Here is a 27,891-nt window from a genome sequence, read left to right as displayed (position 1 = left end):
CCAAGTAGGAACCCAAATTAACACAAAGCCATTCATCTAAGTCAAAACACTCCCTGTAACTTACCTTAAATAGCTTTTTGTTTTAGTTTTAAATGGGTATAAACCAGACTCCTGGTGACACTCAGTGGTGAAAGAGAGCACCTACACGTATTCTGAGTGAGTTTGTTTCTAAAGAGACTAAGTTACCAAAGGGAAAATCCAGGAAAAGTTAAAGTACTGATCAGAAAACAGATTTTGAGGACAATGTCAAAATTGTGAATCAAACTTGGCAGTTAAATTATGGAAATATAGTAATTGTAATTTGGTTTGCAGCTTGCAAAAGGGTTCAATGGGATTTGCTACTGAGGCTGAATAAAGAATTGTAGCTGGAGATACACTGTACATTGTCTTATTTATTTAGATATTTATACTCTACTTTTCTCCTCAGTGAAGATCCAAATGGCTTACAAGATAATTTCCTCTCCTCCATCTTATCCTCATAACAACATGCAAAACAGGTTAGTCTGCTTCCATGGTAGAGTGGGGGAACTGACCGTAGGGCTCCTAGATCCTATACTCTGACCACAACACCACACCAGTCTTATATAATCATATACATAACAGAAATACCTCTTTTCTTTGATGATGTAGTAAAATTATGGTTTGTGTGTGTGTGTGAAAGAAAAAAAGAGAGAAAGTGAGCTTTTTGCACGGCCCTATTAAAAACTGAAATGTTATCTGTTATCCAGCAGATCTACCTTTCAGCCTGGTTACAGATTTCATTCATCTCGTCTTCTGCCTTGAAGCCCACTCGGCTACCAGTGTTCCAAAGGAAGCCTTTTATAGCTGCCTGGAATGCACCAACAGATCATTGTTCCATGAGATATAATGTTACTATTGACCTCAAAGTGTTCCATGTGATTGGAAGTCCATTTGCCAGAGCAAGAAGACAGAATGTAACTATCTTTTATGTCAACAGACTGGGATATTACCCTTGGTACACGCCCCAGGATGTCCCTGTTAATGGTGGCCTACCTCAGAATTTCAGCTTGCAAGCCCATCTGGAGAAAGCCAGCTGTGACATCAACTACTACATTCCTGATAAAGATTTCACTGGATTAGCTGTCATCGACTGGGAACATTGGAGGCCGCAATGGGATCGCAATTGGAGCAGAAAAGATATTTACCGGCGACAGTCCAGAAAACTAATTTCTGAAATGCAAGTGAACATTTCTACAAGCACTGTTGAATATTTGGCAAAACTTTCCTTTGAGCAAAGTGCTAAGTCGTTCATGAAGGAGACCATTGAACTTGGGATTAAAAAGAGGCCTAAGGGCCTTTGGGGGTACTACCTGTACCCAGACTGCCACAATTATAATTTCTACGACCGGAATTATACTGGATCCTGCCCAGAGAGTGAGGTTTTGAGGAATAATGAACTCTCTTGGCTCTGGAATAGCAGTGCTGCTCTGTATCCTTCCATTGGTGTGAAGAAATCCCTTGGCAACAGTGAAAATATACTGCGTTTTTCACAATTTAGGGTGCATGAGTCCATGAGGATTGCCTCCATGACATCCCATGATTACGCTCTCCCAGTATTTGTGTATACCCGACTGGGCTATAAAGATGAGCCTTTATTATTTCTTTCTGAGGTAAGCCATTTTGGATTGCTGCTTTAGAGCTGGTGTACTGCAACAAGGTATTAGTCAGAAAGATCTCAGTTCAAATCCCACCTTGGGCAAGAACTCATCAGGTTAATTTAAAAAAAAAAAAGAAGAAGCAGGGAAACGAGAATTTGATTAAAAGATTTAACATATAAATAACAAGAATGATCAACAACACAATGGACATACCCATTTCATGTATAGAACACGTTTATAATATTTAAACATATTTTCTCTCTCAGTCCTAATTGAGATTAATGCTACATCAGCGGATATTTAATACCCTTTATGACCAGTATAATAACCAGTAGTATAAAGTAATCATTATGGGCCAGAAGTTGTTTAACATTAACATCTTTTTTTTTAGTGTTAATTCTAGAAGATGTTGTCGTTCTTCATAGAACTGGTCCACTTCAGCCTCTTCTGCATCAGTAGCTGGGGCATAGACTTGGATTACTGTGATATTGAATGGTTTGCCTTGGATACGGACCGAGATCATTCTATCATTTTTGAGATTGTATCCCATTACTGCCTTCCTCACTCTCTTGTTAACTATAAAGGCCACACCATTTCTTCTACGGGACTCTTGCCCACAGTTATAGATGTAGTGATCCTCTGAGTTAAATTCACCCATTCCCGTCCATTTTAGTTCACTGATTCCCAAGTTGTCGATGTTCAGTCTTGCCATTTCTTGTTTGACTACATCCAGCTTACTTTGATTCATAGATCTCACATTCCAATGCAGTATTGTTCTTTGCAGCATCGGACTGTTCTTTCACCATCAGACACATCCACAGCTGAGCGTCCTTTCAGCTTTGGCCCAGCCGCTTCACTCTTTCTGCGGCTACTTGTACTTGCCCTCTGCTCTTCCCCAGTAGCATATTGGGCACCTTCTGACCTGAGGGGCTCATCTTCCAGTGCCATATCTTTTAGCCTTTTGTTACTATCCATGGGGTTTTCTTGGCAAGGATACTGGAGTGGGTTGCCATTTCCTTCTCCAGTGGATCACATTTTGTCTGGGTTCTCAGCTGCGACCTATCCATCTTGGGTGGCCCTGCATGGCAGAGCCCACAGCCTCACTGATTTGCACAAGCCCTCTCATCACATCAAGGCAGCAATCCACGAGAGAGTTTGCATTGTCCTAGTAGGTGATAATTCCATTGTGCTATTATTTTTGTGTCCTACAGGTGATCTTTCCAATTTTCTCTGCTTGGGTATTCTTTCACTTTCCATTTAGTTGTCCATACTATTCTAGCTGCAGTCAACATGTACCCGAACAATTTCTTTCCATTGTGCTATTATTTTTTTTTGTCCTAGCAGGTCATCTTTCTATTGTGTGATTATTATTATTTTTTTAATCCTAGTAGGTGATTTTTCTGTTGTGTGATTATTTTTTTTTAAAAAATCAGTTAAGTCTCTTATTCGACCTCTATAAATGTGGGTGGCTTCTTTAAAAATTTTTTGGAGATACACCAACCGTTGTATCTTCTTTCCTTCTTCTTTAAATTTTTGCCACAGTTTAATCATCAGGTTGATTTAGGCAGTCTATTGTCTTTCCAGCTAAGCAGCTCATCTAGTGATATTAATATTGGCCCGTCTTACAGGGCCGCTATGAGAATAACTCACAAAATATCTATATAAGATTTTGAATACTCAGGGGAAAAAGTAAGTGTTAAATATTTACCTGCATGCAACAATCCTTGCATGGAATATAGAGTTACTGCCATGTTTATCTCTTCCTCAATCCCTCTCAGCTTCTGCTAAGGCCATTCCTAGTACCATGGAACCCATGTGGGTTGAGGTAGGTATGGCATGAGGAGTGACAAAGGGGTGGAGTTCCTCCTCCCTTTTCTTAAAGTGTCCCTGTCCTGAGGGTAGTGGACATTTTCATCTCCCCGTTCCTCTACTCTGGACAGCATGGCTCTTCCTCTACAACAGTCACATGGTGGTTCTGCGGGGGAGAGTCAGAAAGATGTGTCGGCACAGAAAGGATTGTGGGAAAACTGAATGCTTTCCATGTACAGGATGATTGAATTCAAGCCATTGGTTAACATTTTCCAGTGCATTCATGAAAGAAAATAGGCTGGGGTATGCACATTAATTTATTTTAACTGTTAACTCTGTAAAGAAGGTTACAAAAGAAGAGCATTCTCCTTTCATAAAGTGACAGCATGCATTCACAGCTTCTGTAGAAGTGAGCTCTAGTCTCTGAAAGCTTATGTGGGGATGAAATCGTGCTAGTCTTTAAGATGCTACCAAAGCCTTATGTATTTTTGATGCAGTTCTCACTTGGGAACACAGCAGAAAGACATTTTCACTGTACTTGAATACCTGATTACAACACCATATCACAAGCTTTGGACTGTTCTAGTCACAAGGCTAGGGGTGGGGGGAGACACAATTTGAGTGTTACATTTTGCTGTAAGTGTCTCCAGTTGCCTATTTCCGCATGATGAACTTCTATTAAAGGGACAGGAGGTTTTTTCCAGGCCAGCTGGCAATCTTATTTATGATTTCCAGATTTTTTTTTAAAATGCTAGTATCGTCCATGCCAGAGCTGTACCAGGGGGAACAAAGCAGCAAACACACAACTAGAGCTGCCCACTATGTGGAGAAAAAAATGTCCTTCCAGGGCTTTGTATGTAGAAAAAGGCCAGCAGGAACTCATTTGCATATTAGGCCACATCCCCCGACATCGCCATTGTTTCACACAGGGCTTTTTTTGTAGAAAGAGCCCAGCAAGAACTCATTTGTATATCAGGCCACACCCCCTGACACCAAGCCAGTTGGAACTGCGTTCCTGTGAGTTCCTGCTCAAAAAAAGCCCTGGTCCTGTCCTTTTAATAGAAGCTTAGTGAGAACTCATTTACCAGGTGCTGTTGCTTACCTCCATGCCATGAAAAGCTTCAGCTGGTCATTTCCACACATGAAGCCTCTAATAAAGGGACACCTCCATGTCTTTTGGCAACCTTTCACGTGGAACTGGTCAGTTACACTGAGGAAAACTAAGCAGGGCAGCACATGTGTGTCCTCCCCCATCCTAATCCAAATGTTAGATCAGAGAGGATGATTGAACGAAAATGTAAATAAACTACAGCGATATTCTTTATTATCAAGCAAATTACCACGGACATGTTAACCTAGTTTCATCAGGATTGGTCCCTCCTAACCTACTTGGCCTTTCAAATTCCTGGCTAGCTATTTTCCTGAGTCAGTTTGATGTAGTTGGTTAAGTGTGCGGACTCTTATCTGGGAGAACTGGGTTTGATTTCCCACTCCTCCACATACATCTGCTGATGTGACCTTGAGTCAGTCACAAGTTCTCACAGAGCTGTTCCTCTCAAGAGCAGTTTCTGTCAGAGCTCTCTCAGCTCCATCTGCCTCACAGGGTGTATATTGTGGGGAGAGGAGGGGAGGGGAGGGGAGGGAAGGGGAAGGGAAGGGAAAGGAGATCTGAGACTCCTTCAGTTTCCTCCTCTTTTTCCTGACTTTAGCAGAATATGTGGCAAAAGATCCATAATAGAGAAATAACGTTATTTTCTGTTTTCCTTATAGCAAGATCTTGTTAGTACTATTGGAGAAAGTGCTGCATTGGGAGCAGCAGGGATAGTTATTTGGGGAGACATGAATTTAACTTCATCGGAGGTAAGCCAATGCCTTCATTATAACTTGGGGACATTCTTCAAGGAACTAGGCAGAATTTATATTATATGCTCTTCTTTCTTTACGTTTTACTTACAGTTTAATTCATTCCCATCTAGTCTAGTAAGGTCACTACATATACAGTTTGTTGATGGCCTGGGCTGCCTGTATGTGTACATGTGAGGGGGAAAACTGGGTCAAGGGAAGTCAGACTGGCTGACTTCTGAACTGTACTTCTCTGCAAAGACTAAAAGCTTTCCAAAAGAACTCTCAGCATCCCCAAGAAGTTACAAGAATCAGGACTGAAGCCACAACTGACAAAAGTGGAATATAAACCTTTTGTATAGCTTTGACCATGACTGTCAGAGAACTGCTAAGAACTCCTTTATGAAGTGAGGAAAAGTGGAAGCAAAACTGCCCTCTACATGGTAGGCTCCTTTGGGTTGCAATCACACATATTAAATAATGTGCTTTCAATCCACTTTCAATGCACTATCCAACTGGATTTTACTGTGTGAGTTGGCAACATCCAGCTGGAAAGTGCATTGAAAGTGTTTTGAAAGTGTATTATATAGTCTGTGTCATTGCAGCCTTGGCTGCCTTTCTAAAGATACTTTCCTAGGATTAAGTCCCCATTAAATAACATGAGATAGACTTCTGAATAGCTGTGTTTAGGATTGCTTCTTACTTCTTTAAGTTCAAGGCACTTGTTCCTAGAATTTCAAATTTAACATTTATGGAGAGCCAGTTTGGTGTAGTGGTTAAGTGTGCGGACTCTTATCTGGGAGAACCGGGTTTGATTCCCCACTCCTCCACTTGCACCTGCTGGCATGGCCTTGGGTCAGCCATAGCCCTGGCAGAGGTTGTCCTTGAAAGGGCAGCTGCTGTGAGAGCCCTCTCCAGCCCCACCCACCTCACAGGGTGTCTGTTATGGGGGAGGAAGGTAAAGGAGATTGTGAGCCGCTCTGAGACTCTTCGGAGTGGAGGGCGGGATATAAATCCAATATCTTCTTCAATATCTTCCTCTTATGAGATTTGTCAAAAATAAACAACATCAAACCCCCCAAAAACCAGGCAAGAGAGACTAGGCCTAAACTATGTTCTTCTAATCTATCAGAATCCTCCAGTCACAAACCTATTTATTTTTGTCGAGAGCTCACCCTTACAGTGCTTCCTAAGCAGTTATATACTCCTAAATCCATTGACTTCATTTGATTTAGAATAATGCAATTCTTGCATTGTTAATCACCATTGCTTTGCAAAACCAAGTAGCCTCTACAGACCATACCTTTATTCCTTCATTGGCTATACTTATCCTTGCCCTTACGTAACTTTCCTCCTGTCTATATTATTTCTCTCTACAGTCAAGGCACACTTTCAGCATTGCATCTTGTTTACTTTGACTGCTTCCCACTTTATTTACCACTTCAGCTTTTGCTCTTCTTCACTTTCTTTGTCTGCTCCTATATCTGCCAGTATCTGATTTGTTTAGATTGCCTTCCTGCTATTGGCTTAGTTTAGCATCTAGGTGTCTGTTTCTGAAAAGATTTAGATACTTTCTCATATGTCCTGAAATTTCAAGGATTTAACTGATGCAAGATATTGGTTTCCTTTCCATATCAAGCAAGAGTAGAGCATAATGCTTGCTACTGTGAAATATATGCACCAATACTGTAGAATTACAGAGTTAGAGAGGACCTCCAGGGTCATTTAGTCCAACCCCCTGCACAATGCAAGAAATTCACAAGTACCTCCTTCTTCCCTCCTTCTCATGATCTGCCTAAGTTCACAGAATCAGCATTGCTGACAGATGGCCATCTAGCCTCTGTTTAAAAACCTCCTGAGAGCCCACCACCTCTGGAGGAAGCCTGTTCCACTGAGGAACCAGTCTGTCAGGAAGTTCTTCCTAATGTTTAGCCAAAAACTCTTTGATTTAATTTCAACCCATTTGGTTCTGGTCTGACCTTCTGGGCCACAGAGAACAAGTCCACACCATTCTCTATATGACAGTCCTTCAATTAATTGAGATGGTGATCATATCGCCTCTCAGTTATCTCCTCTCCAGGCTAAACATACCCAGCTCCTTCAACCTTTCCTCATAGGACATGGTCTCCAGACCCCCCACTATCTTCATTGCCCTCCTCTGGACATGTTCCAGCTTGTCTATATCCTTCTTAGCTTGTGGTGCCCCAAACTGAACACAATACACTAAGTGAGGTATCCTTAGAAGCTTATCCTTGTTAAGTCACACTTGCTCTCTGCTTTGATAACAAAACAAAACAAAAACCAGACCTAGCAGGCTAGAGTCACACACTAGGGCTTGATTAAAAAGACAGGGCATTTTTCTCCAGCTTTGTTGGCAGCACTAGCTGAAAGAAGCACCCAGGGAAAGAGAGCAGAAAACAGATATTTAGCAGTTACATTACAGGACAGCTGAAGCAAAGTGTTGAGCTTTTAGTTAGCATTGCCAACAAACCTTGAGAAAAATGTCCTGTCCCTTTAATTGAGCCTTAATGCATGGAAATAGGCAGCTAAAGCTTTTCACAGCATGGAGGGAAATAACATCAGCTGGTACATATGATCCCATTAAGTGTCTATTAAAGGGACAGGGCATTTTTTCTTCCACCCATCTGGCAGGTTAGGAAGAGGAGGGCTGGAGATGTTAGAAAGCAAGCCTGAGGGATAATACAAGGAAACAGCATTTAGCAGAGCAGAAAAAGGTTAGTGCCTATATATCTAACTAGTTTAGTTCATTTGCTGCACCCTGGAGGAGTTGACTTCTTTTGTACAGTTGATATTACATATTTGGTGCCCTTTATTACAGCAGGAAACCTGAACAGATATGTTTGAGTAAAGACACCTAATCAGGTGCAAGTATCTTCTAGCACAGATTTTGCTAGCTTCAGTCTGAGAAGTTCCCTTGAAATTAAATCAAAAGCTGACTTGAGATCAATAAAAACTAGAATTTCCTCCTTCAATTCACTGCAGTTTTCTTTGATCCAGTAACCTGAAACTGGATCATTTTAGAGAGCTCTGAGAGAGAGCAGAGAATAAGTGATATAAGGGTGAGGTTTGGCTTTCTAAGCAGCTGGGGAAGATGCTGAGAATTTCTGAGTTTGTGTGACTGCTGAAAATTCTGAGTTTGTGGTTGCTGGGGAACTGCTGTCTGTTTGGTTTGAGTGGGCTGAAGGTGATTGAAGGTGATTGTTGCTGATTGATTAGGAGTGGCTGTGTTCCCCACCCTCTTTGCATTATTAAGCTGCACCTTGCCAGAGGTGTGAGCCGAAGGGCGAGAGCTAAAGGGCTCTTGGCCTGTGGCTCTTAGCCTGGGGGCTCTGTAAAGACCAGGAACCCAGATCCCTATTTCCTTGTGTTCCCAATAAGGTATGTTGACCCTCCAGAAGGGGAGCCACATAAACAAACAGGATTTAAAAGGGGATTGTATATTTTTAAAAAAGCTATCATGAAGGTAGAATGCCAGCAAGGGGGTGGGGGCTTTCCAGTGTTTTGCACTTAGTGTCACATGTATGACTATCTGCCCACAGGACAGAAGTCTTGAGTGTGTGCTCGATGCAAGGAGCTCCTGGTCCTCAGAGAACGAGTTCGTACCCTTGAGGCCGAGGTGACTGCCCTGGGGAAGCAGAGATGGTCAGTTAAGCACTTGGGGAAGACTCTCGGGGGCGTATTAGATGAGCCCCGCTCTGAACGTAGCAGCCCCATTGCTGCCAGAGAGCTTGAGGGTTGAGAGGGAACAGGGCACCGTGCTGAGGATAAGGGGAATGCACCCTCAGAAGGGACCTCTTCTTCGGTTGGTGAGCGGGAATCCTTTTGATGGAACCAGGTTGCTGGCGCTTAAAATCAAAAAAGTGGCAGAGCAGTTTTTAAACTAAATCTTGGGGGAAAGCCGACAGATGAAATGTCTCTGGTTCGGGAGGACTCATCTCAAAGAGATGAAGGGTTAGCTGTTACTTTTCTACCGGGAAATGGATCAGAGTTGTCCCCTGAGATGGTGACAAACAGTATGAAGAGTCTGCCAAAGTCTCGAGGCAGCAGGAGGAAGGCCTAGCTTGCCTGGGAAATTATAGATGTTTGTATACAAATGCTAGAAGTGTTTGAAGTAAAATTGGTGAGTTGGAATGTTTAGAGTTGGGAGAAAACACAGACATTGTGGGAATTTCAGAAACTTGGTGGAATGAGGAGAATCAGTGGTACACGGTGATTCCTGGATATAAGTTATATCGGAAGGATAGGGAGGGAAAGGTTGGAGGTGGGGTGGCTCTGTATGTCAGTGAGGGTATACGGTCCAGTAGGACTGAGGTCAGAGAATTAGATTCCCTTCTAGAAAGGTAAATACAGTCAAAACCCTTGGGGAGCTTGGAGGCTATTTAGAACTACAATCCTAGAAGCTCAGATGAAATATATACCACAAGTTAGGAAAGGCACAAACAGGCATAAGAAAAGGCCTGCATGGTTAACAAACAAAGTAATGGAAGCTGTAAAAGGTAAGAAGGACTCCTTTAAGCAGTGGAAAGCTAGTCCAAGTAGATTAATAAAAGGGAACACAGGCTGTGGCAAACCAAATGCAAGACTGTGATCAGGCAGGCAAAAAGGGACTATGAGGAGCATATTGCAAAAACATAAAGACCAACGATAAAAATTTCTTCAAATATATTAGAAGCAGGAAACCAGCCAGGGAGTCACTGGGGCCCTTGGATGACCAAGGGGTAAAAGGATTACTGAAGGAGGATAGGGAAATGACTGAGAAGCTGAATGCATTTTTTGCCTCCATTTTCACTGTGGAAGATGAGAAGTGTTTGCCCGCTCCAGAACTACTTATTTTGGAAGGGGTTTTGAAAGACCTGAGTCAGATTGAGGTGACAAGAGAGAAAGTCCAACAACTGATTGACGAATTAAAAACTAATAAGTTGCCAGGTCCGAATGGCATACATCCAAGAGTTCTGAAAGAACTCAAAGTTGAACTTGTGGATCTCCTGACAAAAATATGTAATCTTTCATTGAAATCTGCCTGCGTTCCTGAGGACTGGAAGGTAGCAAATGTCACCCCCATCTTTAAAAAGGGTTCCATAGGAGATCCGGGAAACTACAGGCCAGTCAGTCTGACTTCAATACCGGGAAAGTTGTTAGAAAGCATTATCAAGGACAGGATGAGTAGGCACATTGATGAACACAAGTTATTGAGGAAGACTCAGCATGGGTTCTGTAAGGGAAGATCTTGCTTCACTAACTTGTTAGAGTTCTTTGAGGGGGTGAACAAACATGTGGACAAAGGGGACCCAATAGATGTTGTTTACCTTGACCTCCAGAAAGCTTTTGATAAAGCTCCTCATCAAAGTCTCCTTAGTAAGCTCAAGAGTCATGGAGTAAAAGGACAGGTCCTCTTGTGGATCAAAAAGTGGCTAATTAATAGGAAGCAGAGAGTGAGTATAAATGGGCAGTCTTCGCAGTGGAGGATGATAAGCAGTGGGGTGTCGCAGGGCTCAGTACTGGGTCCCATGCTCTTTAACTTGTTCATTAATGATCTGGAGTTGGGAATAAGCAGTGAAGTGGCCAAGTTTGCAGATGACACTAAATTGTTCAGGGTGGTGAGAACCAGAGAAGGTTGTGAGGCAATCCAAAGGGATCTGTTGAGACTGGGTGAGTTGGCGTCAACGTGGCAGATGAGGTTCAATGTGGCCAAGTGCAAAGTAATGCACATTGGGGCCAAGAATCCCAGCTACAAATACAAATTGATGGGGTGTGAACTGGCAGAGACTGACCAAGAGAGAGATCTTGGGGTTTTGTTGGATAACTCACTGAAAATGTCAAGACAGTGTGCGATTGCAATAAAAACGGCCAACGCCATGCTAGGAATTATTAGGAAGAGAATTGAAAACAAATCAGCCAGTATCATAATGCCCCTGTATAAATCGATGGTGCAATCTTATTTGGAATACTGTGTGCAATTCTGGTCACCGCACCTCAAAAAGGATATTATAGCATTGGAAAAAGTCCAGAAAAGGGCAACTAAAATGATTAAAGAGTTGGAACACTTTCTCTATGAAGAAAGGTTAAAACGCTTGGGGCTCTTTAGCTTGGAGAAACGTCGACTGCGGGGTGACATGATAGAGGTTTACAAGATTATGCATGGGATGCGGAAAGTAGAGAAAGAAATACTTTTCTCCCTTTCTCATAATATAAGAACTTGTGGGCATTCAATGAAATTGCTGAGCAGTCAGGTTAAAGGATAGAAGGAAGTACTTCTTCATCCAAAGGGTGATTAACATGTGGAATTCACTGCCATAGGAGGTGGTGGCGGCTGCAAGCATAGCTAGCTTCAAGAGGGGGTTAGATAAAAATATGGAGCAGAGGTCCATCAGTGGCTATTAGCCACAGTGTGTGTGTGTGTGTGCGTATATATATATTGATGGGGTGACATATATATTGGGTGACACAGAGTGTTGGACTGGATGTGCCATTGGCCTGATCCAACATGGCTTCTCTTATGTTCTTATGAAACACGATATTTTCAGGAATTATAGATATGGCAGCTTTTTTCAACTATGTATAACAACTACAAGATGTTCCTGCCACAATCAGCAGCACTTGCAGATACATATGAACATATGAAACTGCCTTATACTAAGTCAGACCCTTGGTCCATCAAAGTCAGTATTGTCTACTCAGACAGGCAGTGGCTCTCCAGGCTCTCAAGTTGAGGTTTTTCACACCTAATCTTCTTCGTGGTCTCTGTGCATCACACCAATGGGAGAGGCGCCGGCGCTGATCACGATCGGTAACTTCAAAGCCGCGGATTTCCGCGCCCCCATCCCGGTGCGCATGCGCAGGCACCCCGCCTTACTGCGCATGCCCAACGGGACAGGAGCGGACATCCCGCCAGTTCTCTTCTGACCGCCGTTGAGATCAGTCGATCTTTCCTACGGTCGGTGGATTACATACTTCAGCCTTGCTGGTTTCCTTTCCAGTGCGGATCTTTTTCCAGCGTTATCGCCTTCTTCGTTTCGTGAGTGGGGTGGAGTGTGATTTTGTTGTTTTTTTCCTGACTCTAGTACCCTTTTCCTTCCCTCCCCTTCCCTTCCTCCCCCCCTCACCCCCACGCTTTCGCGTATGGAAAAGCGTTGGGGCTTCTTCAAGCGGTGCAGACGGTGTGGCAGCAAAATCGCCCCTCCGGACGGCCACACTCTTTGTTTGTTGTGTCTGGGTGAAACACACAAACCGGACTCCTGTATCCATTGTGCGAGATTTTCCCGGCAGACACGCAAAAACCGAGCGGCTCGTCTTGCTGCGGCCCTGATTGAAAGGGCGCTGTCTCCGAGGAGCATGGCGTCATCGGAAGGCGCGCCAAAGTCCTCGATGTCGGTGGCCGATACCGACAAAACCCTCAATACCGACCGCCCCCTAAAAAGAGCGGGCTCGGCATCGTTATCGGAGACCTCTACGCCGGCAAAGAGGCCCAAGGAGGATATGGGAGCCTCCGCGGGATCGAAGAAGAAATCTGATAAGCAGAAGCATAAGAAGGTCCCGGTGACTCCTTCACCTACGTCACCGCCTGACCTTTCGGCCCCGATCCTGCCACCCTTAAAATTGCTAGCCTCTCCTATCCGCCAGCAACCGAACCTACCACTCGAGTCGATGTCGACGCAGATTGCGATCTCCTCCGATTCCGACCGAGATCTGGACTCGGCGCAGCGCTTGGCGAGAGACGACAGTCTTTCGGACTTCACCCAGGAAGAGAAGGAAGTCCCTCGGGATCGATCCGAGAGACCTCGTCGAGAGCGATCCCGCAGCGCACAGAGAGTCTCCCCGTTGACGCTGAGGCGGGTGCCGCAACCGGATCAGCCCAAGTCCCAAAGGGACCGATCTCGGAGTCCTCGGCACCGACAGGACCGTCGCCCTTCGAGAGAGAGATCCCCGGATGGCCGGTCTCCTCGGGGACACCGAGACACCTCCCCACGACAGAGAACACCACCACGGCTGTCATGGGATCAAAGGCAGTGGCAATACCTCTACGGGTCTTGCCCGATGCCATCTGTTTTCCCTTGGTTTCCCCCTCGGCACTCCGAATGGGATCAGCGCTCGGAATCCTCTTACCGTTCGAGGACATCGTATCGCCCTCCCAAACGCAAGCCATCGGCGTCGGTATCGAAGCCTCCGGCCGACGAGCCAGCCAGAAGGAAGAAGTCTCCCCCCTCTGATGAGGCCGCGACCCCGGTACCGATTCGAGACCGATCCACCCAATCGGACCAGTCGGAGTCCCCGGAATCACCGAGATCCTCGGAGGGTTCGATACAGGAGGAACAACTGTCCTCAGAGGAGCTTTCCCCCCCCAATAAGGTTGGGGAAGACCAGCCGATCTCCCCTTCGGAAGACCTAAAGTCCTACGGAGACCTTGTAAAGAGGATGGCCCAGTCCATAGCGTTATCAACGGTTCAACCCGCACCTGTCGTTACCGATAGTGTATTCGACATCGTTCAAATGGATACATCTACAGCTGTAGCGCTTCCATTGACCACGGTGATGTTACACACCGCGAAAGCTTCATGGGACAAGCCTGCTTCCACCCCTATTACATCGCGCAGGCTTGATCACATGTACCGCATCCAAGAGTCCTCAGCGGACTTCCTGTTTAACCACCCTAGGCCAAATTCGGTGGTGGTGGCTTCGTCCTCTAAGGCCAGAAAGACCCACGCTACTCCGCCTGACAAGGAAGGCAAGAAACTAGATGGTATGGGGCGAAGATTTTACACTGCAGGAGCACTGGGCCTAAAGGTGGCCAATTACGCCGCCTGCATGGGACGTTACCAATACGCCCTGTGGGACCGTGTATCCTCTTTGCTTCCCGGGCTTCCGGAACACTCTAGGAATGCCCTAAGAAAGATCCAGAGTGAAGGGATGGCGCTAGCCAAACAGCAGTTGAACTCGGCAAAGCATGCGGGGGACATAGGTGCCAAAACCCTCACGTCAGCGGTGACTCTTCGGAGACACTCGTGGCTGAGATCCACAGCTTTACAGACTGACACCCAGGCGTACGTCGAGGACTTACCCTTCGACGGAAAAGGGCTATTTAGCGCCACCACTGATGCGGTGCTCCAAGACATGGATAAAAGCATCCGTACATCGAGAAATCTAGGGGTTCGGTCATCGTCTAGGCAGCAATCCAAACGTCCATGGTCAAAACCGTGGAGCAAGAAACCCTTCCTGAAACAGTCTGGAGATCAACAATGGAGGCCCAAGACCACGGCCCCCTTTACCAAGTCTCAATATGGCGCAAAGGCCAAATATTCCCCTACCTCCTCTCAGTCCTCTAGACAGAAGGGGAATAGACCGCCCAAACAGGGCCTTTGACTGCCCCCCTCCCTTTGTCGCACCCCCACCCTTTCTTCAGACCCTACCCGCCTGTGGCCTTTCTTCCGAGCATGGTCTTCCATAACATCAGACCATTGGGTACTATCAATAGTCCGGCTGGGCTACCTGATCGAATTTCAACAGGAACCACAGTTTCCGACATTCGTCCACACTACTCCTTCTTCTACCCTCCAAGAGGAGGTCAGGACTTTGCTCGAGAAAGAGGCCATAGAACCAGTCCCTCTGGACGAGGTTCGGTTGGGGTTCTACTCCCGCTATTTCACTGTCCCCAAGCGGGATGGGGGCCTGCGACCCATAATGGACCTTCGGGGTCTCAACGAATTCATACCGCACCAAAGGTTTCATATGACGTCCCTGTCCAGCATACTCCCGCTGCTGAACCCGGGGGACTGGATGGCCACATTAGACTTCCAGGACGCATACTTCCACATAAGTATCCACCCGGCCCACAGAAAATTTCTAAGGTTCGCCATCGGGACTTCACATTTTCAGTACCGTGCACTCCCTTTCAGCTTGTCAACAGCTCCAAGGGTGTTCACAAAGACTATGATAGTGGTGGCAGCCCACCTCAGGTTGCAGGGCATAGCAATATATCAGTACATCGACGACTGGCTGCTGGTGGCGGGCTCCGAAAGCAGCCTTCTACAGCATCTTTCCGTCACCCTCGACCTCCTCCAACAGTTGGGGTTGCGGGTGAATCTAAAGAAGTCCTGCCTTCGTCCATCACAAAGGATCCAATTCATTGGAGCGATTCTGGACACTCAACAGTGCAGGGCATTCCTCCCAGAAAAGAGGGCACAGGACATTGTGAACTTGGTCTCCACCTTCCAGTCCAGCCGGACTGTTACGGCCCTCCAGGTTCTGCGTCTCCTAGGACTAATGGCGGCAACGACTGCTGTTCTGACATTTGCCAAACTTCGCATGAGAAACCTCCAGTTGTGGTTCCTGCAGCGCTTCCGCTGCGGGGTGGACTCACCGCGACGCAGGTTCTCCATCCCCCCCGAGGTTCTGGCGTCATTGACGTGGTGGTCTTGCAAGCACAACCTGCTGCAGGGGGCACCGTTCCACAGGCCACAGCCTACTGTGACTCTGACCACAGACGCGTCCCTATGGGGGTGGGGTGCGCATGTCAACGGTCTTTGCGTGGGCAACAGGTGGCCCAGAGACCACGGTCACTACCACATCAACTTCTTGGAGCTTCTGGCGATTCACCACGCCATCCTCTCCTTCAGACCTCTACTGACGAATCGGACAGTGGCGATTCTCACAGACAACACCACAGCACTAGCCTATGTCAACAGGCAGGGCGGCACGGTGTCTCGCAAGCTGTGTTTCCTGGCGTTGCAGGTGTGGCAGATCTGCATGCAGATGAACACCTACCTCATTGCAGCTCATCTCCCGGGCGAGCAGAATGTGTGCGCAGACTTCCTCAGCAGGGGGGGTGCATCCCTGCACGAGTGGGAACTGAACTGGACCTTCCTCCAGCCGGTCTTCCAGGAGTGGGGGACCCTGGAGATAGATGTCTTTGCTACCCGCGACAACAGAAAGTGCGAGAACTTCTGCTGCCGGGGTGGGAGAGATCCCTTGTCGTTGGGGGACGGCCTACTGCTTCGCTGGGACCGTCTTCACCTGTACCTGTTTCCCCCGATTCCGCTCATCACGCGGGTGGTGCAGAAACTATACACGGAGCGCCCGCGGGGAATTCTGATCACCCCCCTGGTGGCCCAGACAGCACTGGTTCGCTCCCGTGCTTCAGCTCTCCGAAGGCAGATTCCATCATTTTCCAGGGGTGCCGGATCTACTCTCCTCCCAACAGGGCAAGATAGTTCACCATGACGTCCCGCACCTGAAACTGACGGCGTGGAAGCTCGGATGAGCGAGCTGTCAGATAGGGTACAGCACGTCATTCTTAATTGCAGAAGGGAGTCCACAAGGAGGTCCTATGCCTACAAATGGGTTCAGTTTTCTAAGTTTGCCTCAGAAAGGGACAAAGACGCGAAGAAGGCGGGTCTTCCTAGCGTCCTTGACTTCCTTCTCTCCCTGCTGGACAAGGGTCTTTCTGTCTCCTCCGTCAGGGTCTACCTCGCGGCCATCTCAGCCAACCATGAGCAGGTTGAAGGCCGGTCAGTGTTTTCTCACCCCACCACTAAGAGTATCTTAAAAGGTTTGGTGCGGCTGTACCCTTCCGTTAGGGCCCCTATGCCTCTCTGGGACTTTCCGGGGGTTTTGGAGGCTCTTGTAGGAAAGCCTTTAGAGCCTATGGCTACGTGCTCCATGCAGCTGCTTTCTTGGAAAGTGGCATTCCTGGTGGCCATCACATCAGCGCGCAGGGTTGGAGAATTGACGGCTTTGCGCTGTGACCACCCTTATTTGCAGATCAGTCCAGAGGGGGTACGCTTACGACCAGATGTGACCTTCCTGCCGAAGGTAGTGTCTGCCTTCCATCTGAACAGAGAAATCTATCTTCCAGTCTTTTTCCCGAACCCGGCCTCAGATTTGGAAAGACGTCTTCATGCCCTTGATGTGAAACGGGCAATCTCTTTTTATTTGCACAGGGTTAAATCTGTGCGCAAGGACTCTAGACTCTTTGTCTCATATGCCAAAGCCTCTATAGGGAGGAGGATATCCTCACAGAGGCTCTCCAAGTGGTTGACAGAGACAATTAAATTGTGCTACTTCACTCCACGAGGGCAATGGCCACCTCAGCTGCGTTTATGAAGGGGGTGCCCTTGCGAGACATTTGCAAAGCAGCTACCTGGTCCTCCCCGCATACGTTCATCAAGCACTATGCGTTGGACCTTCAGCGGAGACAGAGTTCGTCGGTGGGCAGTGCAGTCCTGCAGTCGCTCGCCTGTTGACGGACCACGCAACCCTCCTCCAGGTATGCGATGAGCTTGCTATTCTCCCATTGGTGTGATGCACAGAGACCACGAAGAAGATAAACAGGTTTCCTACCTGTAACTGATGATCTTCGAGTGGTCATCTGTGCAGTCACACTACCCGCCCACCTTCCCCACTGCTGCGGGTCCGTCTCCAGGGCTCCTGCAGCGGTCAGAAGGAACTGGCGGGATGTCCGCTCCTGTCCCATTGGGCATGCGCAGTAAGGGGGGGTGCCTGCGCATGCGCACCGGGACGGGGGCGCGGAAATCCGCGGCTTTGAAGTTACCGATCGTGATCGGCGCCGGCGCCTCTCCCATTGGTGTGACTGCACAGATGACCACTCGAAGATCATCAGTTACAGGTAGGAAACCTGTTTTTTTCCTGGACCCTTTTTAGTTGCAGATGCCAGGATTGAACCTGGGACCTTCTGCTTACCAAGCAGATGCTCTACCACTGAGCCACGATCCCTCCCCAAAGCAGACACTTGCGTCCTTCCATAAAATTAGCCTATTGGTAGTATAGCATAAATTTCAAGAACATATGGCGATTTAGATCCTGGAATTTTAAAAACTGAAATTATCCTATTGCATTTCCTTTGATATAACACAACCCTGAAGCCATTTGATTGTTCTACGTTATTCCATAACTAGAATAATTTACACTTGATTTTTCTAAATAAAATTGACTCTTACCATGGGGTTGTTTTTTAAAAAAATCTCAACAACGATTAATCCAGTTCATCCACCCCCAGAAATCAATGCAGCAGAGAAAAGCTAAAGAACCAACAGCTGGACAAAAAAAAGGGGCCTTTCACTGATAGGTAAATGATAGGTAAATGGCATTCAAGAAAATGCCAGGAATTTATTTATTTACTCCACCAATGGGGACCCAAAGCAGCTCTACTCCATTTTCTTTCAAATACATTTTATTGTAATTTTACATAATATAGAGAATACAGATATGAGATGAAGAACCGATGTAGTATAAGATCACATAGCACTTATCGTAGATAACCCAAAAAACATTTACAAATAAATGTAAATGCCACCATGTGGCAACTAAGACGGAACCTGATTAATGAATGAATAGACACTCAGCCATCTTAAATACATCATTTTAGCACCTATTTTTATATCTTATATGTTTATATGTTTTTATGTATTTTAAATAATTTATTGTAATTAATGTTTAAGTTGTTATGTTTTATGAATCACGGGACTCCCATGTCTATTATTGTTTAATGTGAATCATGAGACTCCCGTGTCTGTTAGCCGCCCTGAGCCCGCCTAGCGGGGAGGGCGGGATATAAAAATAAAATATTATTATTATTATTATTATTATTATTATTATAATCAATAATATGAGACAACTGAACCATAAATGCAATCAAATTTAGAAATAAGAAATGAAAATAAAATAGTACTGAAAATCCCTGTATTTTTGACCTCTAATCACTTTGTTAACCAAAATGTAAACACTACCACAAAGAAAGGTCTATATCTGGAATAACTTCTTGGGAAATGAGATATTCTAGAATAGGAAACCATATAGCATAGAAGTTGGAAGAATAGAGAGGACATTCTAGTTGGTTAATGTTGTCAGAGATTTTGGCCATTATATAAGTGCTCCAAAGTTTCTTGTGCCAGAGATTTAGATCAGGAGATTTAGTAGATTGCCATCTGATGGCCACATAGGCTTGCCAATCCCCAGGTCCCAGCGGGGGTTCTCCTGCTTTCCCAGGCTCCTTCCCACTCCCAGTCAGCTGGCCGGTGGGGGGAAGCTCCGCCCCCACAGCCACCATGTGCCTTTCCACCTCCGGAGGCTTCAGACTCCACTTCAAAGGCTTCCTCTTGGAATGGTGCGTCTGCGTCTTAAAGGCTGAAGGGGTGTGTGTGGGGGGGAGCAGACAGAATATCATGGCTGTGAAAGCAGCCCAGACCCTCCGTTGGTTACACAATCTTTGCAGAGGGTGGTTGCTCTGTGTTACTTTGAAGAAGTTGGAAGTTCAGCAACTCATGAGTAGAGATGCCCATCCCCAGGTGGGAGCAGGCCCTCCCCCGCTTCAGAGTCATAAGAAACGGGCGGGGGGGGGGAGGGAAATGTCTGCTGGGCACTTCATTATTCCCTATGGAGATCGATTCCCATAGGGAATAATGGAGAATTGATCTGGGGGTATCTGGGGCTCTGGAGGGGCTGTTTTTTGAGGTACAGGCACCAAATATTCAGCATAGCATCTAATGACTCTCCTCAAAATATGCTCCAGGTTTCAAAATGATTGGACCAGGGAGTCCAATTCTATGAGCCCCCAAAGAAGGTGCCCCTATCCATTATTTCTAATGTAGGGAAGACATTTAAAAGGTTTGCAGTTCCTTTAAATGTGATAGCCAGAACTCCCTTTGCAGTTCAGTTGTGCTTGTCACAACTTTCATTATGATTCCACCCCCCCCCCAAAGTTTCCTGGCTCCACCCCCAAAGTCCCCAGATATTTCTTAAATTGGACTTGGGACTTGGCAACCCTATGGCCACAGCAGAGCGAGCAGCTGATAAAAGGAAGGAGGCTGTCTCTTTTTTATGCAATGGATGTGTAGAATCAAGCCCCTCCAGTTACCAGTAGCTGATCAGGAGTGCAGGCAATAGTTACGTTAGTAATTTCTTTAATTTTGTTTCCAAAATTTTATCCCAAAAGCCGTGTAATTTAAGGCAGAGAGCCCAACAATGCAGGTAATCACCCTGAGAGCCAAAGTTTTTCCAACAAAGAGGTTTCACTGTGGGTAGCATATGTGCCAGTTTTGTTGGAGTTAAGTACCAAAAAGAAAACGGCTTAAATGATTGTATTTTTATTTCCACCACAGTAGATTTGAAAGGTGGTGAGGACTAAACTTCTTCCCCTTGATCCTTTGTGATTTTGCACTCACAGTATTTATTCCAAGAAGATTGATATGTAAGAATCTTAGAATTGTCCCAGGAGTTCATAGCTGAATGTGTTAATGAGACCAGATGTTTTTTTTAGATGACCGAGCATGCTTAATAACTAGTTCAAGGTTTGTCATAGGCTGTTTAGCAATAGTTGTGAATTTGATTTGGGCACACGTGATTTAATTGGAGGTATTGCCGCCACGGAATTGTAGTTCCTAATTTAGTTTCAAGATCAGCTTTAGATATTAATAAGTTGTTGGAAAGAGCTCTACACCATTTTACCAATCCAACAACCCTGTGAGGTAGGTTAGGTAAAAGGTGTGTGACTGGGCCAAGGTTACTGCATGAGCTTCCATGAGATATGGGGGATTTGAAGCCTGCTGGGAAAGAGAGTTCCACAGGTGTGGCACCACAGCAATTCTCCTCTGGCTATCTTTTACTTTGCTTCTAGCCACAAGAAAAATCGAAAAAGGGCCTGCAGGATAAATTTTAATACACAGACGGACTATTTAATTAAAAGTTATATAGATGGTATTTGTTATTATTTTATTTATTTAGAACATTTGCTTGCCCATTGCTTGAAGTGGATCACAATAAATGGAAGACCAAGTTCGTAAATACAAATTATGACAATAAATAAAATAAACACCAGTCAGGGCACAAAAGCATATAAAACTAACAGAATAGTGTACAATTATATAGATAGAAACAGTCCTCTTGCTAGGGATAGCCCATAAAATAAATAAAAGATATGGAACTTCTCAGTTAAAAACTCTGGGGGAAAGGAAATGTTTGTCCTTCATGCCTAGTAGAGACTCTATTTGAGTGGAAAGGTGGCATTTAAATGTTTAAATGAATAAAAACAAAGAAAAGAAAAATGACAAGTGCATTCCAAAGACAAGGTGCCACCACTGAGAAAGTCCTGTTTCTCCTTACCACCCTCTGCAGGTGGGGGCACAGAAAGGTAGAATTTGAGAAGAGGTCTTAACAGGCTGGCTGGACAATATGAACAGAGATGGTCCTTCTTGTATGCTATGATATCACACAATGAAATGTCTTATTGTATCTTCTCTTTGAAAGGTCAGCTGTACAAAGGTGAAACAATTTGTTTCTTCTGAGTTGGGTTTCTACATCATAAACGTAACCAGAGCTGTGGAGGTGTGTAGCAGGCATCTGTGTCAGAATAATGGGCGATGCATACGAAGAAACTGGAAATCTGTGGACTACCTTCATTTAAACCCCAACAGCTTTCAAATCAGAGCTTCAGAAGATCAGGGATTTATTGTGAGAGGAAAAGCTTCACACTCAGACCTTCAAATCATGTCAGAAAAATTCACCTGCTATTGTTATCAAGGGTTTAAAGGAGCTGATTGCAGGGAAGATAAAACTTCAGGCAAACAACCAGGAAATTCAGCCAGTTTACTCTCATCTGGAGTAGTAGTTATGTTGAAGTTGGTTTCCTTGAACTATTTACTTCCCGAGGCTTTGGGTTTGACTTAATCACTGAGCGTTTTTAGGGTCTATCACATCAGCAGACTTAGAGGCAGAAGACAGAAGAAAACTCAGAAACTTCAGGTCATACAGCTGGATTCTTTGCCTCTTTACTGGCCACTAAGTATATGTAGGATAGAAGTTTAAGATAGTTAAAGAAAATCAATGCATAGAGCTTTGATCAAAGAACTTTGGTCAAAGAAAGGAATTGTCTGTTGATTGTTGTCAGAACAAGAATATTCTGAAAATGTACGTGCTTCTGGATAGTGGTTTCCCATTGCTCTATCAATATCACAGGAGCATGAGAATGGTGCATTAATTCTTTTTAAAATATTTTATTATAAATATTTCAATGCAACTTCCAAAAGTACAGCAAAGAAATTATAGGGAAACAAACAAAGTAACTGAGGTTAATACATAAAACAACAATACATTGTCATCAAAACCACTGCAAGAATTCCAAAGCAATACTTGTAAAGAAACATTAATACATTTTAAAAATTATCAAGCAGAACCTTATATGAATATAGATGTTGCCATAACAGATTTAGAGATTTAGTTTTTTTTAAAATACCTCATGTTCAGACAATTAATCTAACACAGTAAACCATTTCTCATCAAAGCTAGAATGTGAGGGATAAGATTCATATTTGTTTATTTGGTCAGTGATTTTCTCCATCACATATTGCTCCCATATCTTATGATGCCATAATGAGACAGTTGGTGCAACAGCGTTTTTCCAAGTTAAGGCGATAGCTAATTTTGCTGCTACCAAAAGAGTGGAAATGAACTCCTTTCTAATACATGGAATTGTTGCATCCGTCCAGTAGTTCAAAAATAATACTTCAAGGGGAAAAGATACTACATAACCAGTAATTAAACATATTTGAGACAATATTTCTTACCAAAAATGTTGTATTTTTGTACATTACCACCAGCCAGACCTTTTTTGAGCAGAAATGCACAAGAACGCAGTTCTGGCTGCCTTGGCATCAGGGGTGTGACCTTATATGCAAATGAGTTCTTGCTAGGCTTTTTCTACAATAAAAGTCCTGTCACCAGCAATGTGCGTATGTTCCTACTTGACTGCCAACGTTTTCGACATAGGGGAGAGTATGACTTAATTATTTGAGAAAGTAAGTAAAGTAAGTAAATTTTTATTTATACCCCACCCTCCCCGCCGAGGCAGGCTCAGGGCGGCTTACAGGACATGATACGAAATCATGATATCATAATAACAGATAAAATCAATAACAATGTAAGTACAAATATAAATTAATTTTTAAAAGTTAAAACAATACAGTGGTGCTACAGTCTCTATTTATCCGGCAGCGTAATATTTATTCTGGTTACATCTTAAAGGCTTCTTGGAAGAGGGCAGTTTTGCAGGCCCTGCGGAACTGATTAAGGTCCCGCAGGGCCCGCACCTCCTCCGGCAGCTGATTCCACCATTGAGGGGCTTTTATAGAGAAGGCCAGCTCCCTGGTTGTTTTAAGTTTGGCCTCCTTAGGCCCAGGGATTTCCAAGAAATTTTGTGAACTGGAGCGCAGTGCTCTCTGCGGAACATATGGAGAGAGACGGTCCCTGAGGTAGGCAGGTCCTCGGCCATATAGGGCTTTATAGGTAATAACCAGCACCTTGTAACGAACCCGGTATACAATTGGCAGCCAGTGCAGTTCCCGCAGCCTAGGCCACACGTATTCCCACCGAGGTAGTCCCACTAGTAGCCTGGCTGCTGTGTTCTGCACTAGCTGCAGTTTCTGCGTTCGGTACAGGGGCAGCCCCATGTAGAGGGCATTACAGAAAGTTTATGTGGTGTGCATTACCAGTGGGTTAATATTTTAAATGTTTCAATTTTCATATTTATTACCTTAGGAGAAAAAGTAGAAGAGCACTATATATGCAACCAATCATCATTAGTTAACTTAGATTTACACTCAGTCTGACACAGTCACTGATAACAATGAAAAAACAAGGATGGGGAGAAAGACTAAACAACCAGAAAACACCAGATATCTTTCTTGTATAATGAAAACAATGTACTAAATTTTTCCAACACATAAATAATAAACAAAACACTAGTATTGCTTATGAGAAAAATTCAAAATGTTGTTAACACACACAGGGTTGCCAATAAATACAATATCCAGAATAACATAAACCAAACCACCAAGTTCCATTACAGCTCCAGGCTTCCAAGGAATATGTAAAGACTTGTACAACACTCAAAGGTGATATAAATATATTGTCCAACTGTGCATAAAGTAGGTTCTCAACGGAATTTCGATTGTTATATTTCCCATTTCGATTAATATCTTTGTCAAGAGATGCACATAGGAATAACTTAAGCCTTTACTCTGAGGCTCTCTAAATCATATGTCAGCTTCAAAAATATTTCCTATAATATTTCTTATCTTTGGAGACTTGCAGCCTCTAATATTCATGACTCAGTGTAATATTCACGACTCAGTAGCTACAGGCCCAGCAGGAAGTATGTACCACTGAGTTGTGAATATTACAGAGTCTGTAAGGCTCCAGAGAAATTCTTATTAATTGAACATACTTCTTTGCTCCAAAATATAGATCATATGGAGATCACCTCTTTTATCAGAATAGCAGTCCTATCACTCTTTTAGCTGTGAAGTTTTCTGAATCTGTGATCATTGTATTTGAATAGATGTTTCTGTTAGATGTACTTAAATAGACATTAATGGTCTTGGATTTTGATAGTTAACTATCAGGTATTCTTCCAAATAGTAAGAGATGAAAGCCTCTATCAGAGAGGACAGTCTTCATGCTGTTCTGGAGGAGATCAGGAGGACAGCCTTGATGCTGATAGGAAAACTGTATCGTCTGCAAAAAGTAGGATAGAAACTTTAAAGTTACCAATGGATGGAGAATAACAGTCTTGGGCAGAGACAGGAGAAATCATACTGTTGATATATAAATTAAGAAGAAGAAGATGAAGATATTGGATTTATATCCCGCCCTCCACTCCGAAGAGTCTCAGAGCGGCTCACAATCTCCTTTTCCTTCCTCCCCCACAACAGACACCCTGTGAGGTGGGTGGGGCTGGAGAGGGCTCTCACAGCAGCTGCCCTTTCAAGGACAACCTCTGCCAGAGCTATGGCTGACCCAAGGCCATTCCAGCAGGTGCAAGTGGAGGAGTGGGGAATCAAACCCGGTTCTCCCAGATAAGAGTCCGCACACTTAACCACTACCCCAAACTGGCTCTCCAGTTAAATGATAGTACTTAAATCACTGTAACACAGTGCCTCTTAGTCCTAGTGCTAAGAGGTAGTGCAATAGAATAGTATTCTGCCACAGAACCTGCAGGACCAAATTTTATTTATTATTAATGTGAAATGTTTATTATATGCCTTCATTCCTTGCAGACCTCAAGGTAACCTACATATAAAAACACAATAAAAATGGTTAGATAAATTCTTAAATTTTCAGAAGCATATTATACAAATCACCCAACACTGTGTAAAACAACAAATTTAGTTTTCCTGGAGAACTATTTTACAGAGTTATGACTAATATACTGCATGGTACAGTATATAACAGAAGAAGAAGTGCAGTTAGCACACAACTGAAAAAGAATGCTCGGAGATGCAAATTAGCACCCTCAAACTAACCAATGAACAAACAGTACTTCGCTTTCACTATACTTGTGCTGTCAACTTGTAAATCCTAAAAACAATAGAAATAAAACAATTATAAAAAACACATAAAAGGTCACAATTAAAAAACTGCGATTAGGACTGCCAATAAATAAAAACAAAATTAGTCAGACGCAGTCCTAAATAAAACTGTCTTCAACGCGCTTCCTATGTAGTTCTCAGTAGCAAACATCACTTCTGGGTCTTTGCCTGGAAGTGATGACACAGCATCAGAACCACTGCCCCTCTCAGGCTCCACCTCCAACTACTACCAGGGGTTAGCATGGCAAGGCTGGAAACCCTAATTACTACCGTCTGTTATGCAGCCTCCAAGGACTTGTCCTACCCCAACTGCAAGGATCAGCAGTGCTTCTAATTTATCAAACATACAAAGGCATTTTCAAAATACAGCACTTTATGTTGTAAAGTCTGTGATTCTTTTTTTTTTTTAAACACATTTTGCAAGTCGATTAAGCCCATTTTTGTTTATCAGGCTGGAGACTGAGGCTGCTTCCTGTGCTCTGCTGCCCACCATATTATGTCCTGACTATGTACCTATGACACTTCCTTCTAGTGAATCAAACCATTGAAAAGTCAATACCAGGTAAGTATTACCTTATCTGATTGGCAGTGGCTCTTCAGGTTTCAAGCAGAGGTCTAACATCATCTAAAACTGGGATTAAAGCTGGGTCCTTCTGCATGCAAAGCAGATGCTCTTCCACGAAGCCACAGCTCCTTCCCATAGTACAGCATCCATGTGGATGGTGCTTGAAATGGCTTCTGGGTGGTAAATATGATAGAACAGCTTACAATGTGGACTGGCTGCAGAGAGTCTATTCTAGTGGCTGCTAGGAAATATCAGGGAAACTCCAGGTGCTCTGTATGGAAAGCCAATCTGCAGTATTTCACTATAAAATGAAGCAGGGCCAATATGCAGGGCTTTTTTTGTAGAAAAAGCCCAGCAGGAACTCATTAGTATGTGGGGCCACACCTCTGACATCACCATCATTTGCATACTAGGCCACACCTCTGACATAACCAGAAATGCTATAATATCTTTTTTGAGGTGTGATAACCAGAATTGAGGTCATCACACCTCAAAAAAGATATAGCATTGGAAAAAGTCCACAAATATATAGCCATCCCAGAAAAAAAAAAAATCAAATTCCAACACATTACTCGATCACAAGAGCCAGCATGGTGCAGTGCTGAAAGAAAGAAAGAAAGAAAGAAAGAAAGAAAGAAAGAAAGAAAGAAAGAAAGAAAGAAAGAAAGAAAGAAAGAAAGAAAGAAAGAAAGAAAGAAAGAAAGAAAGAAAGAAAGAAAGAAAATAGACAGGGGAAAAGATTGACTGACAGAAAGAGAGAGGGGAAGGAAGGAAGGAAGGAAGGAAGGAAGGAAGGAAGGAAGGAAGGAAGGAAGGAAGGAAGGAAGGAAGGAAGGAAGGAAGGAAGGAAGGAAGGAAGGAGGGAGGGAAGAAAGGAGGGAAGGAAGGAGGGAGGGAGAGGGGGTGGGAAATAAGGCAAACAGGGAAAAAGAAATATTGACAAAAAGACTGACAGAAAGAGTGGGGGACTGAAAAATAAAGCAAATAGACAGAGAAAAAGAAAGACTGACAGATGCTAAGGAATGGAAGCAAGGACAGGGAGTGGGGAAGGCATTTCATAGCTGGAGGTGAGTGAAAAGGAACTACTGGGGGGGGGGGCTTATCCTTGGTTACAACCCACCTCACCTTGAAGGCTCAAGGAACGTAAAGATGGGTTTGAGTCTAGATGGCAGATGCAGTTTCATCTGCCTTAGGGAATTTCTCCTAAAATATGAACTGACTACATAATTTGTGGAGGCTTGCATATATTATTAATGTTTGGCATCAGTAGCCTAGGGCTCTTGGTTAAAAGCATCAGTGGTTGTTCCAGGCAAAGATGCTCTTTGGACTCCTCCTCATACCACCCAGTCCTGGACACAAGGTGGACATCCAGTATGGTCTGGATGCTGCTAGTTCTAAATTAATGCTTTGCATTTTAAGGCAGAGGAGGGAGAAAATTTTAGCTGGAATGGAACCTTAGGAAAGTACGTAGATAACCATCTGTCCTCAACAGCGCAGTAAGAAAAAAAAACCCTTGCTTCTGCCTATCCTCTTCAAAACTTCATAGTACTTTCCTGTTAATAAGAGCCACTTCTTCTGCTACATTTAAAAAGAAATTAAATTAGGGGTTTTAGCAGAGAACAGACTGTGTTTCATACTAGGGCACATTGTAGGTCCAGAATCT

At 44.2% G+C, this 27,891-nt stretch overlaps 1 protein-coding gene across 1 annotated transcript; it reads left to right on the top strand.

Moving 5' to 3' along the window:
* Positions 1–710: 710 nt before the first annotated feature.
* Positions 711–22,204, top strand: LOC132575858 (hyaluronidase-4-like). The gene is made up of 3 exons (XM_060244545.1): positions 711–1,631; positions 5,199–5,288; positions 21,546–22,204. Exons 1-3 carry the CDS (start codon positions 711–713, stop codon positions 21,963–21,965), a joined length of 1,431 nt encoding a protein of 476 aa, XP_060100528.1. The 3' UTR covers positions 21,966–22,204.
* The last annotated feature ends 5,687 nt before the right edge of the window (positions 22,205–27,891 follow it).

This window comes from Heteronotia binoei, chromosome 8, assembly GCF_032191835.1.
Source record: "Heteronotia binoei isolate CCM8104 ecotype False Entrance Well chromosome 8, APGP_CSIRO_Hbin_v1, whole genome shotgun sequence".
Classification (NCBI taxonomy): Eukaryota; Metazoa; Chordata; class Lepidosauria; order Squamata; family Gekkonidae; genus Heteronotia; species Heteronotia binoei.
Note: the sequence above shows the minus strand (reverse complement) of the source record. Positions and strands in the feature narration are given on the sequence as shown.

Excerpts from the sequence above, each read along its gene's own strand:
- LOC132575858 (XM_060244545.1), top strand. The coding sequence starts at position 711 with ATGTTATCTGTTATCCAGCAGATCTACCTTTCAGCCTGGTTACAGATT. Across the intron at positions 1,632-5,198 it reads CTTTATTATTTCTTTCTGAG|CAAGATCTTGTTAGTACTAT; the intron begins GTAAGCCATTTT and ends TTTTCCTTATAG. Across the intron at positions 5,289-21,545 it reads TGAATTTAACTTCATCGGAG|GTCAGCTGTACAAAGGTGAA; the intron begins GTAAGCCAATGC and ends TCTCTTTGAAAG.